The sequence below is a fragment of the Parasteatoda tepidariorum genome, chromosome 1, assembly GCF_982258835.1.
Source record: "Parasteatoda tepidariorum strain Cologne lab strain chromosome 1, Ptep-v5.0, whole genome shotgun sequence".
Lineage (NCBI taxonomy): Eukaryota > Metazoa > Arthropoda > Arachnida > Araneae > Theridiidae > Parasteatoda > Parasteatoda tepidariorum.
In genome coordinates this window covers 53,252,182-53,270,312 of record NC_141755.1, presented here as the reverse complement: position 1 = coordinate 53,270,312, position 18,131 = coordinate 53,252,182, and the positions used below count along the sequence as shown (strand labels likewise).

Here is an 18,131-nt window from a genome sequence, read left to right as displayed (position 1 = left end):
CTTATGAACTTTATAAAAATTTAATTTAATTTAAAAATTAAAAGTTTTAATATTTAAAGTGAATTTAAAATCTTTTAACAATAACATACTAAATACTTTTATTGCAGAATTCTTCCAACCTCAAAATAAATGTTCTAAAGTCAAGCAAAAAATTTTATTTTTTTATAAATAAAAATTGTTCTTAAATCAAAATAATTGCAGATCAAATTAAAATATGTTGACATCCTAATATGACATAGAGAGAGAGGAAAAAGAAATAAATAATAAGATTAATTAAACTTAATCATAACAGGTAATTTATTGGGCCTATTGCATTTATGTCTGTTGACACAAATTTTAATATACCTGAGTTTATATGTAAAAGTTGTAGGTAAACTTAAATGGATTGGTCATATCCCATGTAAACCTGTAAAATTTAAAGTAAAACAAGTTTTTGATTGGAACCCTCAGGGGAATAGAAAAAGTGAAAAACTTAGAAATACAGAACACAAAACGATTGAAATAGAATTAAAAAAAATAAGACAGACATTGAAAGAAGCAAAATATCTGGCCACAAATAAGAATGAGATGGAGAGATGTGATAGAAACCCTATGCTCCAGTTTGGAGTGAAGAGGAATAAGATGATGATGAGTTGTATGGGTATTCGTCACCATTTGCTATTTCTTATTTTGAAAAAAATAATAAGAAAATTATTTTTAAAGAAAAATTCATGATAGGTAGTCAAACACAGAATAGAAAACAACCACAGTACAAAACAGATGTTTTAAAAAGTAAAAATAGATATTCAAATAAAATAAAAGATTTAAGAAAAAAAATTATTTATTGATTGCGAAAAAAAATTCAAACGCAGATTAATATTTTGAGGTATAATCAGATTTCGTGTAAATTGGTCTGAAATAAGATTGTGTCAGTCCATAGTATAAGCAAAGTAAATTTGGAAAGATACTAACTACATTTCACAATGTGTGAAACTAAATTAAGTTTTTTCTTTTTTTTAAAGGTTTTTAATGAAAAAATACCTCTATAAATTATTGCCCTAACACTTAGATATTCAAAAGAAAAAATATTATTTATAAGCGACACTTGGAATGCCTTTTTTGTTAGAAAAATTCATTTTTACCTCATTGAATAGTTTGACAGGAGCAGCAATACCTTTCTCCTTCTTCAAATAAGCATCCCATGAAAATTCCTCTTTCTTTGGTTCAGCATATACTATTTTATCTTCATTAATTTCTTTTTTAAAATCTTCTGTCTTAATATCAGTTTTTACTTCAGAAGTAGGAGTATCCTTCAAGAAAATACAAACACATACATTTTGAAACATACTGAAATATTTCAAATAATTAGTCTAATTTTTTCTAAATACACTCTTACCTTAAGAGCAGGAAGGTCAAAAGGTTTTTAATAACCAAGTTCGAATTATGTGTAAAAATATTGACCATGTAGCAACAATGTAAGTTTAATATTATTTTAGTGTTATACAATAAATGAATTCAATCTGTATCGGGCAACTATATGCAGAACAAATCTAAATTAATATCATACCAATAATATATTTTTCAAAAAAATATTTGGAAGCTTACTGGAAATTTTCTAATTAAATAACTTTATAAAAAATAGTCAATTACATTAAAAAAAACTCCTTTTTTTTTTCATTGGACATTTCTTAATTAAATTGCATAGTAAAAAAATTCAGATAGCTTAAACTATTTAATATTTTAGGACATTTAATAGGAAATTATAAAATCCCATTACTACAAGAAAACTAACTAACAGCTATACATTTTTAAGAATAATTAAATTTGTTTAAAATGTTCAATTTTTGTTTATATATAAGCATAAAAACATATGAAGTTTAACAAAACTTTATTTTAATTCAACTGACTCAGTAAGTTTCTTCATTCACATAATGTGTGACACTTACTCTAACCACTTCTTAAATAGCATTTTTTTAAGAAACCTAAAAGACCCATTATATCAGAACTATGAAATGCATAATTGCATGTTTTTTTATTTCTTAAGTTTGTTTTCTTAAGCATGTTTTCTTATTTCTTTTATTCATTTAAGTTCAAACTTCATGTAATTTAATGCTTTTTTTTTACTTTTTATCTTTTTTACTTGTTCTTAAAATTATTTTATTTTTTTGATGTCATAATATAAAAACTTTTTTTTTCAATCAATTGGTTTCCTGGCTTGAATGATAATAATAAGTGAATTAATTGACAAATCTCAGCACTCCTTATATAAATTGGAAATTTCAGTGAAATCATTAAGGATAAGGAAGTGCAATATATTTCGTAGCAAGCTTAAAACATGCCAGGACTGAGAGAACCAGGGTTTGCTTCTGAGCAAAAAAATTCTTTACTGTGCTAAAAGTGCTATGCTATACAATAAACTAAATATCATGGTTAAAATTTGATTGTTTCTAAATATATGTGAATTTATATGGATATTCATATTAAAAAATAAATTTTTACATTTTAAAACACACACTAAAAATATACAAACTAAAATTAATGAAAGTAAAATTCAGTAACTGACACATGAATAAATTGCAGAATAAGAAAAAAACTTTAAATTCACTGACATTTACTATGAGAAGATAATGCTATTGTATGCAACAAAAATACAATTTTGAGCATACACACCAGGCTTACAGAGCCTAAATTGTTTCTCCAACAAAGAGTATGAGATTAATTACAAAATTAAACATAATTGACATCAAGATGCCCTTCAATGCAATAACTGTGGATATTGAGTACTTTTATAAAACTATGCATGACCTGTGCAATACTTCCACAAAAACCAGATTTAGAATACCCAGCAAACGTAAAAAACATAGCCCTAACACATAAGCGAGCAAGAAGCTAATTTACAATTTATGATGCAACTTCTAATTTTTTAACAGGCTGAATTTCAAGTCACATTTTATGTAAAATTATATTTGTTAACTTACACTGGCTTTAGAATTATATACTCAAATACATACATTATAAAAAATCAACATACCTCACTACTTTCAATCTTTACTTTCTTCTTTTTAGTCTTTTCACGGGTGGCTCCTCTCTTTAATATTGTATTCCGTCTAAAACAGAATTTAAGTCATTTTAAAACAAATAAGTAAAATATACTAAAAATAATTTAAGAGTAATTTTTAAAAACTGTAACCATTAATAAAGTAATTATTGCAGATTTTATAATTAGGTATTGTGCTTACCTAAAGAAGACGAATCGCAAGTAAATTTTTTTTATATATTAACAAAAATAATTAATAAGTATAGCTTTATAAATGGGTGAATAAAGATAAAAATATATTAGTAATCAAAAGAAAATTTTAAGATTTTTTTTAATTCAATTTATGAATTTGGGCAATAAACAATTCACTGTGGAGAACTAGAAACAGTCACAAAATTGACTGTGACAGAAAAACATCCAATTCATGAAATCAAAATGCTAAGCACGATGAACTGCAGGCATCAGTAAGAATAAACCAAAATGATGGTTTCAGAAAAATCTTTAATTGGAACATAATGAAAAGATAGTTATATAAATATAATAAAAAATCTAGCCATAAAAAGTGGAAATCTAAGGCTAAGGAAAATAAGGTTTGGAATAACATTGCTCAACATCCCAATGACCACTACAAATTGTAAGTGTTCATCCTAGACTTCAAAAAGGGCAGGATGCTAGAAACTGAAAAGAACCCTATTTCCCACTAAAAAAGAGCACTGTTCACAAACATAAAATATCTGCATATCTTTTAAGACATCAAAATATACAAAGTTCTTATTTTCACCATTTAAAAAAAGTATTTTTTTCTTAAAAAAAATAAGAGAATAAATGAAAAATAAATTCTCGGTTAAATTTGTGCACTCCATAAATAGGTTTTAAAATAAGCATAATTCTGGAATTTTCAAAATGGAGTTGTCATAATGATTCATTAAAAATATCAGGATTTTAAAAATGATATCGAAATGGATGAAAAACGATAAAAATTGCAATAACTGCGAAAAAAGTGATAGAAAATTAATACAACGAAGCAGTCAAGAATCGGGTGCATAAAAAGTGATTACTTAATACGAAATTCGCTATCCATAACATCGCATTAATTACAAAGGAATTGAACACGGAAATAGTCAAGAAATAGCAAACAGATGCCAGAAGAAAAAAAAAGATTTATAAACGCCTTGGATTTACCATAAAATTTATCTGAATTGAGCATGTCAAAAAGTGACCCTCTAAATTAAAAAGCTCTCTTGTAATAAGATCGCATAAAATTTATCGGAATAAAAAAAAAACAAGTAGAAATGGCTAAAGGATGACCGGAAGATGACGTAGATTTATGATGGTGTCATCGCGAATCAAACGTATCATAAAATAATAACTCAAATTTGAAATTTATGTAATGTAATAACACATTAAAAATACCAGAGCTTAAAAAATCATGTACAGGGTGCATAGCCAAATCTTTGAATCAAAAATAAGCACATTTTAAAAACTTTTCAAGCACTTTACAAAAGTTTTCAAGCACTCAAAATATTCATATTCAATCAATGATATTATTGAAAAACAAAAACTTTTTATAAATAGTTTTAGCGTTAAACAAAAACCCAAAAAGAAACGGGCGTAAATCGAAACAATCAGCACTTTCCCACATCACCGAGTGAATTCAACTTGACCCTGAACTCAGAACAAAAGTACCCTTACCCCCTACGTCAAAAAAAGTGCTAGAAGTAAAATAAAATAAACAAGAACAAAATTAAAATAAATTTTAAAAAAAATATTTCATAAGGATCTGATACTCTCTATCCGAATTGGAGCACTCAGGGTTCGGTTTCAAGTGTGCGCGCATGCACAAGTCATAACGTGGGTACGACATGAAGTCCGCGTGAATGATTACGTAGCAAACTCCCCATTTTTTGTGAAATGCATGGGATCCACCAGATATCACTGAAGGGAAGAAAAAAAATTATTCGGGAAAAAAGCACTTCTTAAAAACGCCAGCTGAAAAAAGCACCTTTAAAAGCTTTTAAAAACGAAATCCACAAAAAAGCACCTTTAAGTACTTTTTAGAAACTCTACGCACCCTGATGTATAGAAGGCCGAAAATATGATAAATAACAACAGAAAAAACTATCACCAAACGACGTTAATTATGATGGAATTGTTACAAATTGATGCCTTAAAAATGATAACTCAAATTCGAAATTTGAATGTCGTAATAAAATTGTGTTAAACAAATTGAATTTAAAAAGGGTTTATGCAATGATAATTAACTGTCAAAAAGACTATTGGGTGGTCCGTTAAATTTGCCTCATACATAATCCAGTACAATAGAATTGACATGAACTTTCCGAACAACCCAATATCATTCGACAACATGAAATTGCAACAGAATCATCACAAATAAAACATAGTAATAAGATCATATTTGAAATATTGGAATTTGAAATACCACATGAAAAGGATAAAATGATAAATCACTGCCGATAAACCCATCATTTGAATTTCAAACATCGTAACAGCTTCATATTGAACATATCTAACTTGATAAACCATGTAAAAAGAGCAAAAAAATGCTAATTTCTGAAAAAACCATCACCAAGAGGATGGGGGATTCCAATAATAGAGACAATAGTCACGGATCGAGCACGTCAAAAAGTGATAATACAAATTCACACATCTTATCATATTAAAAAAATCAAATTTGAAAACCCCATGCGAAAAAGGCAAAAAAAGGATAAATAGCTTCCACAAAAATTATCTAACAACACGAAATAACAATAAAATCATCACGAATTAGAACGCTTCAAATGAAAAATAGATCAAGTTCAAAATGATGATAATAATGTATTAAATATACCAGAGTTTTAAAAATCATAGGGAAACGGTCAAAGCACAATTAATTACAGTCGAAAAAATTATCAGACAAACATGTAAATTTATAAAATAATCCAAGCAAATAGATTTTTCCCCCTTTAAAATATTGGAGATCATAATTAAGTTCAAAGGACAGGCAGGGTGGAATTTTTAATTAAAAGGACAGACAGGACAGTCTGCACTGCAAACCCTGCCTTAAATGAACCCTGTATTATAGGGCCAGAAAAAGGAGAAGCAAGTATTTTTAACAAAACTACCTACAATTAACATATGAATTATTTTTTATATACATTTCTGACTAAACTGAAAATATTGTCTCTCATATTTCTAACTATGCTTCACAGTATATTTGTTTAAATTTTGAAAACCTATATGAAACATATGTAATAAAAAAATTTAACATTAAAATCTTTTAAAACTTACTTGTTGTTAAAAGCTGTGGCACAAGATTCACTACAAAAACGACCACCTTTGCAAAACTCTCCTTTCAAGCCAAAACAATTGCAATTTTCACAACGGCATAATTCTTCAGACATGTCTTGGTCTTTTGGCCCAGTTTGGGGAATTTTGTCAATGCTGCTTTCTAAAAAATAAAAAAAGTACAATTACTTTTTTTTCTCAATAATTTGCAAATTTTACCGATTTGAAATAAAAACAAAGTTTGCAAAAGAAAAATTGTTAAAGAAAGGGATCAATAGAAAATACTAATTCCTTAATACAAAATATTAAAAAAATAGTTTTAAAAGTATTCAATATAAAAAATACTAAGCATAAAAATAATTTTATCAAGACATTAAAAGAGACATAAATTTAATTAACAGAAATCTAATTTTAACACAAAAATGTAAATAAATATTAGAAACAATATCTTTAAGCCTATTTAATTTATAATACACAGAAAAATACCATAAAAAGAGAAATAAAAAAGTGTCTAATCTTACATTTAAAAAGAAAATAAAAAGTTTACAAAGAAAATAAAAAGTTTATTAGAAAATAAGAAAATTTAAAAAGAAAATAAAAAGTTTACATTTACTTTTTTTATTTATTCTTGATTTAAATTTATTTTTCACATGCTTGATAAATATATTTTAATATTTATATTCATTAATTTAATTCAATTTGAAGTTTGCAGGGAAATAAAATATATATCATACAAACTGTTTCCAAAATAATTCAAAATAGTATAATGATCCTTAATTTCTTATTGTCCATGCACGACTTAAAAGAACCTCATTTAAAAAATTTATTAGTTATTTAAATGCCATGACTAATTCAAAACAAAGAAAATAAATGTTCTATTACTTTAAATTATCATGAAAAGCAGAATGTTTATAAAAAAAAGCAAACAATTTATCACAAAACAAATGGTTTAACAAATTATCATTAAGTCTAACATGGAAATAAAAAATCTAACTATATATATAAAAATCTAATAATGGTGGTGCAGTTTTTCTTTGTTGTCGGTATATTTTCATTGGCCAGAAAAATCACATGGTAGAATCCAGTTTTTCCTTATTCATTTCCATATTGTTTTGGTTGTCATCAGCATGAAATTAATAAAAGTAGTAAAAGTATTGTTTTTCTATAAATATTGATGTATCCCTAATTGGGTATACTATAGCCTACAGGTATATGTTATTCCTACTAAATTTAACCCATGAACGGCATTTTCTGCGAGCCTAACTTCAAGCCACAAATAAACAAACGAAGTGTTTGATCGTTTAGATAGCTGCTCGCCAGATTTTATTGCATTATAAAGAAAAGTAATTGATATTCGATTTTTGATTAATAATTGATTTATGTGGATAGTGGCATAGAATTTAGCATTGCGTCATGGTAAATGTTATTCCTACTAAGTGGAAGCAGTTGTGTTTTTTTTATATTATACCCAATTTAAAGGCATTTTCCTGTACTGCTATTATTACACTTTTGATTTAAGAGTTTAAAACTATGAGATTATTCTTTTTTATTATTATATTATAAAACAATTCTGTGCTACATTTTTTGATAAAGTTATTTAAAAAGATGTCTAATCTTACCAACTGTTTTAAAATTATTTTTTGTGCAAATAACATTAATATATTGTTATAAATTAATGTTATAGAGATTCGTAAAATGATTTAGAACCTAACGATCAGCTTCATACACAATGTGATGCAAGCAAAAATACTATTTAATACGTTTGTCCATTTGGTAAGCGAAAACATTAAATTATGGTTGTGAACTCACCAAATTTGTTAGAACAATATAATGTTATAACAATTAAAATGTTATTTCAAAATTACTTCTGTTCACGAATAGATCTAAATATTTATAATACTAATAGAAAATAATATTTTAACGTGAGAAGTGAAGGCACAAGAATAAGCAAATAGAATTCTTTTCAGTATATATATTATATTAAGTAAATAATTTCAATTTTTGCAAAAAAAAAAAAAAAAAAAAGAACTGCTTTTTACTAAGAAACAACAATTATTGCGGGGGTAAAACAGGGGACTTAGCCCCTAGTCCAGAAAAAAAATTATTTTAAGCATCAAGAAAATTGTTTTACTTTGAATTCTCAAAAATTATTTCAAAATGAAACAATTTTTGTATTATCTTTATTAATGAACTTTTGCAAGAATTTTCAAAATCAATTTTCAAAATAGAATACAGGGAAAATGTAATTTTAGATTTATTATTTTTTTTACTTAAGTTTTTATTATTTCAGAATCAAAAATTCTTGTAATTATTTTGCCTACTAACTCGTATTCTTTTCAATGTACTACATGTTGAGCTATTGCTAGGTTTATTTTCTAAAAAAAAATACAAAATTTATTTCATAAAGATAATAAAAAAATTAATTTTTAATTTATTTAAAATATATATTAAAAAAAACTATTTTAAAATGAAGTTAATTATAGATAAAATACAAACCATCCTGATACATTTCTTTATTCTTTACAGGTTTTTGTCTTGTCTCAGAAGTGTTGTCTTCCGGTGGTGCCACAGAGGTTTCTTCTTTGATAGGCTTAACAGGAGAAGGAGAAGCAGTAAAAATGTCATCATTAATCATTTCGAGAGTACCAAACTCAGTCAACTTGAACTGGAAAATAAAAATTACGCTTGAAATAAAAACCTTTTTCATGAAGAATTCTTATATGACCAACAAATATCTGTCAATATACAATAAGAAAGCAACAGAGAAATTTCCCTTTTATCTATTTCTTTAAGAACCTGCCAACAACTAAATATATCAGTAAAAAATATAATGACAAATAGACACCTAATATATACATCTGACAATTATATATTCATATATTATGAATAATTAGTAAAATATAGTAAGTTGTACTGAGAGACGCCACATCTTAATAAGACTAGCGAATTGTGGTACCATAGCCCAAGATTCATTTTGGGTTAAATTCTCGACCAACATCCACAGTCACAAATCCTTAAAGCATTTCAGCAGGACTTTTCAATCCTTTACTATGATTTCTTCCTGTATAGCAAATGTGTTTTTCTCATATTCATTTAGTTAAAAAGAATTTTTAATAATAACAAAATAATAATTTAATAATAACAAAGTATTCCATGATCAAATTTTCTTGTTCTCCCTATGGAGTGGCAACCCTGGTTAATTTCTAACAGGCAAAACAATACATAAAATTCTATACAGTGAAACCTCTCAGAAGCAACCACTCTCCGTTACGTAAAATGGTCGTTAATGGAGGTTGGTCATTTTCAGAGGTGACCGCCATTGACTTCAAAATTTTTATCAAAGGAATTTGATTTTTCACATGCAAATTTAATTTTAGTCAGTCAGGGTTGTCACTGGGGAAAAAAAATTCCTACAATCTGGAGGAAAAAAATTCCTCATATTATAACCCAATAGCAATTCCTGCATTTTATATCCAATGCCAATTCCTACATAAATTACACCAATTTTTTTTTTCTTAAATAAAAAGTTCATAAAATGAAAATTTCTAATGTAGAGAATGTGTAATGTCACAATTATGAAGAAATATGCTATTTTAAGATTAAGACAACATCTGAAACATGAATTCTAAAAAGTCAATTTAGCACACCATCCCTTTAAATAGTTTGCTGGTCTAAGGAACCACTGATTATTATTCTATGGTAATTCAAGTCAGCTTTTAGTGGTCTTGGACAACAGACCACCATTAATTTTGAGCCCTGAAGCTAATTTCTTTTAAACAAAAATTTTAAAATTAATAAAATAAATTGAAAAAAACTAATCTAAAGTACATTATTTAATTTACCTTTAAATTACTACCAGGTAGAGTTGCGATTCCATCTTTCCATTCCATTGCCTGTATTGGATCAAATTCATTAGGCTTGGGATCGCACTTAGGTTCCACTTCAGGCTCTTTTGTCTGAACTGGCGCTATAGTTATAGCCGCTGGTGCAATAGGAGTAGGTTGCACAGCTACTGGAAAAGGAGCAGCAGCCGCAATACTAACAGGCTTAAGAAATGCAGCAGGCATTATTGTTTTGTTATTAGGAGCTAAAGTTGGTTTTGCATTTGCCGTGGGTTGAATCATAGTGGTAATCATTTGCCCTTGAGAAACAGGATTGAGAGTGACTCCAGAATTACTAGGAAAGGACATCAGCGGAGTGGTTGACGTCACATACACAGGCGTCACTGTAACTATATTGCTATTCAAAGATATACCTGACATGCTTGTTATAACTGAGCCAGATGAAGAACCTATCAAAGGACTATTGGCGCTGGCAATCACCAGTTGTCCAGTTTTGGTAAGAATGCCACTTGGAAGAAGGGGAGTAATGTGTTGTGCTTGGCGTGGTTTGGCAGATAGTACTGGGTTAACAGTAGCGGCTCTGGGAAGAGTAGGGAGCGACATGAGATTAGTAGATGCTGGTAGCTTTTCAGTGGTGAAGTGTTGGGCAACCATGTGAACAGGTGCAGATATAAGCGGTGCAGTCAATACATTGGTCGTGGAAGTTAGCTGGAGACAAAAAGTATAAATAATTAAGACACATAGTAGGAAAAAAAATCATAATAAATCAAAAAAATCATAATGATCATAATAGTAAACAGTAATAGAAAAACATAATGTACATTTCATCACCGTGGCAGAATCGACACAGCAACATTGTCGCAGAAAATAACTTAGTTCTTGCAGAAAGATTTTGCTTTTGAGAAGTAAAAAATTTCGGTTTCGTAAATCCATAGTGTTACAATTGTGTTTTAAACAGTTATTGATGTTGATTTTCACATGGTTTTTAAAATATGATATTCTTAATATGATGTTTATTGCAAAAACCAAATTTTGAAACAAAACACGCATTTGAGTAACCCCTTATTAAAAAGTCTGATGCATGTGATTTCATTGTCAATCTTTTTTTTCCCAGTAGATACTGCAACGGATTCCTCGATTTTTAATTTGTTTTCCCCCCTTTTTTCAATGTGATAATTTACAAAATGCGAAAAAGGAAATAATAAGTGCGTTTTTTTTCCTACATAGAATATTGTCCATAGTACTTGAATAAAACAAATATTGCATATTCTATTAAAAAAATTAAAAGCAATTTATTAATCAAAATAGGTTTTTTCCTTGTAAGGACAATGCTTTTGTCACTTTAAATTAGTCACATATATATTTGTTATTATTGAAAATGTCTTGCAGAAAGATATTAGTGCTAGAGAGACATATAGCAGAAAGTCCAAAAAAGTTCTGCCACAGGGCACTTCATTAACCATAAAACAAAATAAAGGACTTGTTAAAAACATTGTAGGCAAATATTAAGTCCATGATTAACTTTTAAAAAAAAAACTGTTTCATACAATTTCTTATTAAAAAAAAGAAACTCAATTAACAAACAGTAAACTCCCGATAATCTGTGGGTAGATAATCTGATTTGCTGATCATTCATGTTTCACCTTTTTTATTTTGTGAAATGATAAACAACATCGCATTTAGAAATAAAAATTTCATAGAGATGGAATCATTTTACGAATTTCGGGAACATACTAGCAAACATTCATGTTCGTAGTCCAGGTTTTCCCAATTAATCAGATAATGAGTCTACATTTAAACATTGCAGCCTCAAGTGCATTACTTAAGTAAAAGGAGCATTGAAAAGGTGCAAAAAGGCAAGGCATTCATAAAGAGCAAGACAGCTTAAATCATGATTTATAGCTGTTGAACTACAAATGCAGGATCAAGTTCAAATTTCAATGAATGATATTGAGAAATTTAGTTTCTCCTGAAGAATGGAATGAATTATCCTCAGTCAACATGTAACACATTCTTACAACTCTTATCAGTTATAAAATTGATAACTAACAAATAAGTATTGTCTCCACACAACACTTATACCCCTGAAAGAAGAAGAATGAAGCAGGAATTTCAGAATTGCTGCTAGTAGTTTATTTTTAGTTTTGTTGCTGATAGGAGTTTCTAAAAATTATGGATGCATGGTTACTCTAATAAGAACTAATTCACATGTTTTGAACATCGTTTTGTGCAGTCTTTATTCAACAGTGTTTGAACTCCTGAGTTAAAAATTTGCTTGTGCCTGCTTTATTTTGGACTTTTGCCTTTTTTTTTTTTTTGCAAAATGACTAAAAAAGGTGGTTTTATCAATTCAAAATAAAATACAGTAGATTTAAAAATGTGAAGATGGTGCCACAAAAAAGCATTTAAACTTACAGTATGGAATAGGAGAAACTACTTTTCGAGACATACTCAAGCAGCAAAAAAATAAATTGTGGCAATTTTCATCTCTCAGATAATTCTTCATCGATGAAAAAAACGAAAAACTATTAAAATTAGCACATATGAACATCTAGATGCCTTTTTCTTACTATGGATAATGCAAGTTAGAAGTGAAAGAATTCCTACTTTATGTCTCATTGTTTTTGCGAATGAATTTTTTCAAATGCTGGATCTCGAAGGAACATTCCATGCATCTTTAGGATGGTTGACGTGATTGAAAAAATGCGATGAGATCTGCGAAATCATCCTTCATGGTGAGAAACTAAGTGGTGACTTTCAAGCTTTGAAACATTTTAAAATAGAATTTGAACAGTCTCTAGAAGGGCTTTCATGTGAACAAATTTGCAATGACCAATCTGGACTGTTTTGGAAATACTTGCCAATTCTTCACATTGGCATTTGAAAACAAACGGCAAGCTCCAGGACATAAATCCAGTAAAGAAAGAATAACAATAATGACATGCAGCAATGCTACAAGATCTCAAAAACAGAAACTGGAAGTGATAGGGAAATCAAAAAACTGAGATCATTCAAAGGGACAAGAGCAGTCAACTGTCCAGTGCACTATTTTCATCAAAAAAAAATGCATACTTGTAAATGCAGATGAAGAAATCATAAACGAATGGTACAATTGTGACATGGATGATCAGGGAACAGAATGTTTTAGAGACTAAGAAGTTTTAGATAGAGTATTAGGTACAGATGCTGAAAATGAAGAAGATTAGACTCAGAAAAAAATAAGTCATGATACAGCTCTAGCAGACATTGAAGGACTAAGTCAATTCATAGGAGATCAAGATGATGTGACACTTAGTGACAAAATTTAACTAAAAAATCTGCAATGTCAAATAAAAAGAGGTTCAATATCAAAAGACCAAAAAAAAATCAGGACTTTTTCATACAAAAAGAAATTTTAAAAAATGTATAAGGAAATGTGAAGACAAATGCTAAAAATAGATATGAAAATACAATACAGAACCCGTTATTCGGAAATCAGAAAACCGGAAAACCAAAAAACTGGAACGAAATTCGATAAATTTTTTTAAAAAGTTTTTTTTTAAAAAATGTTTTTAAAAAAACCTTTTTAAAACCGCCATTTTTTTAGAAAAATGTTTTTTTCCTCATAAGATTTTAGGATTTTTCTTTCTTTTTTGAAAGATGTTTACCTTACCATCATTTTGGAAATAATCATTAGTGTATTCCTTCATCGTTTTTTCTTCTTTTTAAGATTATTTCAAAAAAAAAATTTTTTTTTGTTGAGTTTAACAATAAAAAAAACGGCTTTTTGTAGAGATTCAGAAAACCAGAAAAATCAGTTATCCGGAATAGCGATGGTCCGGATAATCAGTTCCCTACTGTATATCAATTATATTTAAAAAATCGACGATGGGTTCCACTTTAAGCGCTTTGCAGATTATCCAGGAATTCGCTTATCCGCTCTTAGTGGGCCATTCGATACCACAGATAATTGGATGTTTACTGTACACATAAAAATTCATAATTTTACAAAAATAATAATTACATTAACATGTTTTCCAGATGGCATTCCTTGCATATTTGATACAGTTACAATAATTGGCTTTTGACTAGTTGTTGTCACTGCGTCATTTTTCAAGTTTTGTGCAACTAGAAAAAAATTAGGAAATAGTTACAATACAAAATATAGCATTTTTATTAATCTCATAAAACTTAATCAAAACAATTCATAACCTATAATAAGTAATTTTAAACAGTATATCTAAGATTAAACTGGATTATGCTGATGACTTTAAGTATAATTACATTTTTAAACTATTTAAAAGAAAATTTTATTATTTTTATTCATTTTATATTTTTTATTGTATAAATGCTCATCGATTAAAATCTGCAGGACTAGGAGTCTAAAGATTTTAGAATTCAACAAGTTTTGAAATAGAAAGTAACATGACAGCTTTTTGGTTTTACGAAATCACCTAATGACTTTTATTATCTTTAATTTAATGGCAGTATACTCTCGATATCTCGAAAACCTTGCTATGTCAAAAAATATTTCTCCCCTTGGCATTATATATCCACCTTATGTCAATTTGAATTCCTATGTCAAAGGGTTTCTTGTCAAAACCTTGCTACACCAACTATTTTTCGAAATAGAAAATGAATTTTTTCAGAAAAATCACAATGTAAGTTCATTGCGATTTTTCAATTCTTTTCTATTTAATGCATAATTGCGTTTGTCTTACTTTTAAAAATAAATTTATCGTTGTTGTATTTAGACTTATAGTCAGCTATCTTTACATACATATTTATTAGTAGTTATTCTTATGTTTTAATGAGTCTAACTTTAGAATATATTTTTTTACTTTTTAGAACATATTTAGTTCTTAACTTACTATATCAAAAACTACTCATTTTGAAATTTCTTTAGCGTCTCTTCAATTTTAAGAATATACTGCATTTAAAAATGAAGTGTCAGAAGTATATTATTATACGATTTTATGGCCCATACAATTGTACAAACCAAAATCACATTGCAGTAGGGTTTGCACCATTTTGCCAAACCTTGACAAAATACAGCGAATGACCATATTAGGGGAATTACAAAAACTGAAAAAGAAATATTTTCTTTTCCTTCTTGCAAAACCCTTGACGACACTAAAACTAGAAAAGTAAAATATTTTTAAATGTTAATTATTATTTATATTTGCCAATTTTAAAAATAGATTTTTTTATTTATTGAACCTACTCGTGCACTCTATCACAAGAGTTAATACGAGGCAGATAATTGTATTTTAAAAGGTGAATTTCCTTTATTTTCTCGACATTCTGAAACTTCTAGAGTATAATTATTTTTATAGCCACTGTAGTCTTTAATTGAATTCAGCCCTTTACAGTCTTTAATTGAATTCAGCCCTTTACAGTCTTTAATTGAATTCAGCACTTTACAGTCTTTAATTGAATTCAGCCCTTTATAGTCCTTAATTGAAGCCGTCGATAGTCTTTAATTGAAGCTGTCGATAGCCTTTCATTGAGCCTGAATCAAACATTTTTCTTCCTTTGGCTATCTTCTTTTTTTTAAATTCCTTATCTTAAAGATAGATTAACCAAACTACCTAGGTTCATCAGAAGACAGTAAGAACACTGCATTATATACATGCACAATATGATTTTTAATTTTTGAAGGGAAAAAAAACTATTTCTTTAACTTAACATTTTAACTGAAGATTCATTTAAAAATAACATCAAATCATGTGCAAAAACAACATTGAGTGTTTTAACTGAAAACATTTAAAACTAACCATTTAATGTAACAACAGGAGGAACTGCAATTTTAGGAACAGCATTTGAAGTAACAGGGTGAATCTCTCCATTGCTTATACTGAAATTAAACAAAGGCTCAACGGCAGCAGATACTGAAGTAGAAGTATGAGACATTTGAGGATTCACAACAGGACCCTGAACAACTGCAGGCATGTTAATTTTCGCAACAGTTTCACGTAATGATAAGAGAGGTAGTTGTGGAGATAGGCAAGCTGATGTAGTGGAAACAACAGAAGAAGTTGATACAACCACAGCCATTACACATGCTAACAACTATTTATTAATAATTCAACAACCCATTATGGGTATAGACTCTAAAAATAAAACAAATACTTCAATTAAAATTACAACATAAAACACAATAATAAAATTATTACATATAAACAGGGTTGGAGTTTTTGCCGGCAAAAAGGGTTTTTTGCCAGGACAGTGGCAAAAACCTGGTAAAAACCGGCAAAAACCAAATTATCTAAATTGCTGATTAAATATTATTACAAAATACTTCAAAAAAATTTTAATCAATCATAAGGAATAATAATTTTGATACATTACATGAAAAAATTATTTTTAACATATTAATAATTAAAATAAGGGTAATAATTTTTAAAAGATTGACAGTTTTTGACCTCTTTTCATTTTAGAATACTTAAATAAATGTTTTTTTTACAAATAAATAAATATTATTTGTATAATATTATTATTATTATTTATTATTCTTCTTCTTCATAAGCGCAACAGCCTTTCACAGGCCAAGGCTGACTCGCAGATTTTCCTCCATCTGGCCCTGTCCGGTGCGACGGCCTGTCATCGGTTGACTCCCAATAGCTTGAGGTCCTTTTCAACGTTGTCTATCCATCTTGTAGGTGGTCATCCCCTACGTCTCGTCCCTTCAATTGTAGAAAAAGTCACTTTTTTGGCAGGGACGGCATCAGAATTTCTGAAGAGGTGGCCCAGCCACCTAATGCGTGATGCTTTAATAGTTTTCACATTGTCGGTCCCACCGAATTTGTCATATTTTTTGTAAATTTCGTGGTTGTAAAGAATTCTCCATACGTTATTCTCTTGAAGAGATCCAAAGATTTTTCTCAAAATTTTTCTATTATTATTTATTATAAAAAATTATTATTTGTACAATTATTACATGTGTAACTACACATGTTGATAGATATTTTATGTTTTAAATTATAGTTATATTAATTTAAAATAAGTTCATTTCACTGGAAAAAAGAGAATAATCACAAATTTTCTAATCAATAATGTTTTAAACTACTAAAATGATATATTACTTACATTATGATTTAAGTATGGAATAATAATTTTGTTAATTTTTTGTAATTATTTATATTTATAGTATATATTTCAATTTTAGGAATAATTTTGCATCAAAAATGTGTTTTTGTCCTCTCATCTTGAAAAATATAGGTTTTTGCCACTTTTTGCCAATTTGCTTGGCAAAAACCTGTTTTTGCCAGGACGGTTTTTCCCGCTATTTACCATGGTTTTTTCCACCTGCGGCAAAATCTTGCCAACCCTGCATATAAATACATTAATAATGGATCTATTTTCCAAAAAAAGAAAAAACATTCTACATGAATGATAAAAAATATACTTTTCATGAAAACAATTAGTTATTTTTAAATGTTGGAAGAAAAAAAAATTAGAATTCTGTAGAGAACAAGGAGAGGATATTTCTGTATTGAGATCTGTCCCACCACCTACAATAGTCAAAGCACCAAATGAATTTTAAACTAAAAACTTGCAATTTTTCTTTTTTTTTTAAAAAAAAGTAGAAGCATGGCCGGGTTGGTTACATGTTATATTTTTAAGTTGTTACGCTTTTGTGACGTTTTTTTTAAAGTTTCTCATGGGGTGCTGTGCTGCATGGAAGTTGCCCAGGCTTGGCCACAGATCATGACACAAAAATGATCACAACAAATAGAAAAACACAGATAAAAAATAAACTATTTCAGTATTATATTAAATAACATCATCAACTAATATTATAAATAACAACAGTACTAAAACATAGAATTATTGTGTCCAAATAATTCTGTTTTGACATCATACAATACAAAACACAGAGATTACTCTCTTTTCAGGAGAATATTAAATAATTGTTTAAAAAAACAAACTAGCAACTAGTTATTCTATTATTTAAAAAGAAATATAAAATTTTAATAAAGAAATAATTCTTTAAAAACAGTTTTTCC

The 18,131-nt window shown here is 28.2% G+C and overlaps 1 protein-coding gene across 8 annotated transcripts in view; it reads right to left on the bottom strand.

Annotated features, from left to right (window-relative positions):
• The window catches only part of l(3)mbt (lethal (3) malignant brain tumor), a 46,478-nt gene that overhangs the window by 14,259 nt on the left and 14,088 nt on the right, over positions 1–18,131 (bottom strand). For all 8 annotated transcript variants that reach the window (XM_043043013.3, XM_043043016.3, XM_071179812.2 and 5 more), the window contains 7 exons: positions 15,900–16,235; positions 14,147–14,250; positions 10,144–10,851; positions 8,798–8,966; positions 6,305–6,464; positions 3,011–3,086; positions 1,122–1,289 (listed from right to left, as the gene is read on the bottom strand). In XM_043043013.3, coding sequence (XP_042898947.2) covers positions 1,122–1,289; positions 3,011–3,086; positions 6,305–6,464; positions 8,798–8,966; positions 10,144–10,851; positions 14,147–14,250; positions 15,900–16,179 — 1,665 coding nt within the window. In that variant the 5' untranslated portion in view covers positions 16,180–16,235. The remainder of the gene's footprint in view (positions 1–1,121; positions 1,290–3,010; positions 3,087–6,304; positions 6,465–8,797; positions 8,967–10,143; positions 10,852–14,146; positions 14,251–15,899; positions 16,236–18,131) is intronic.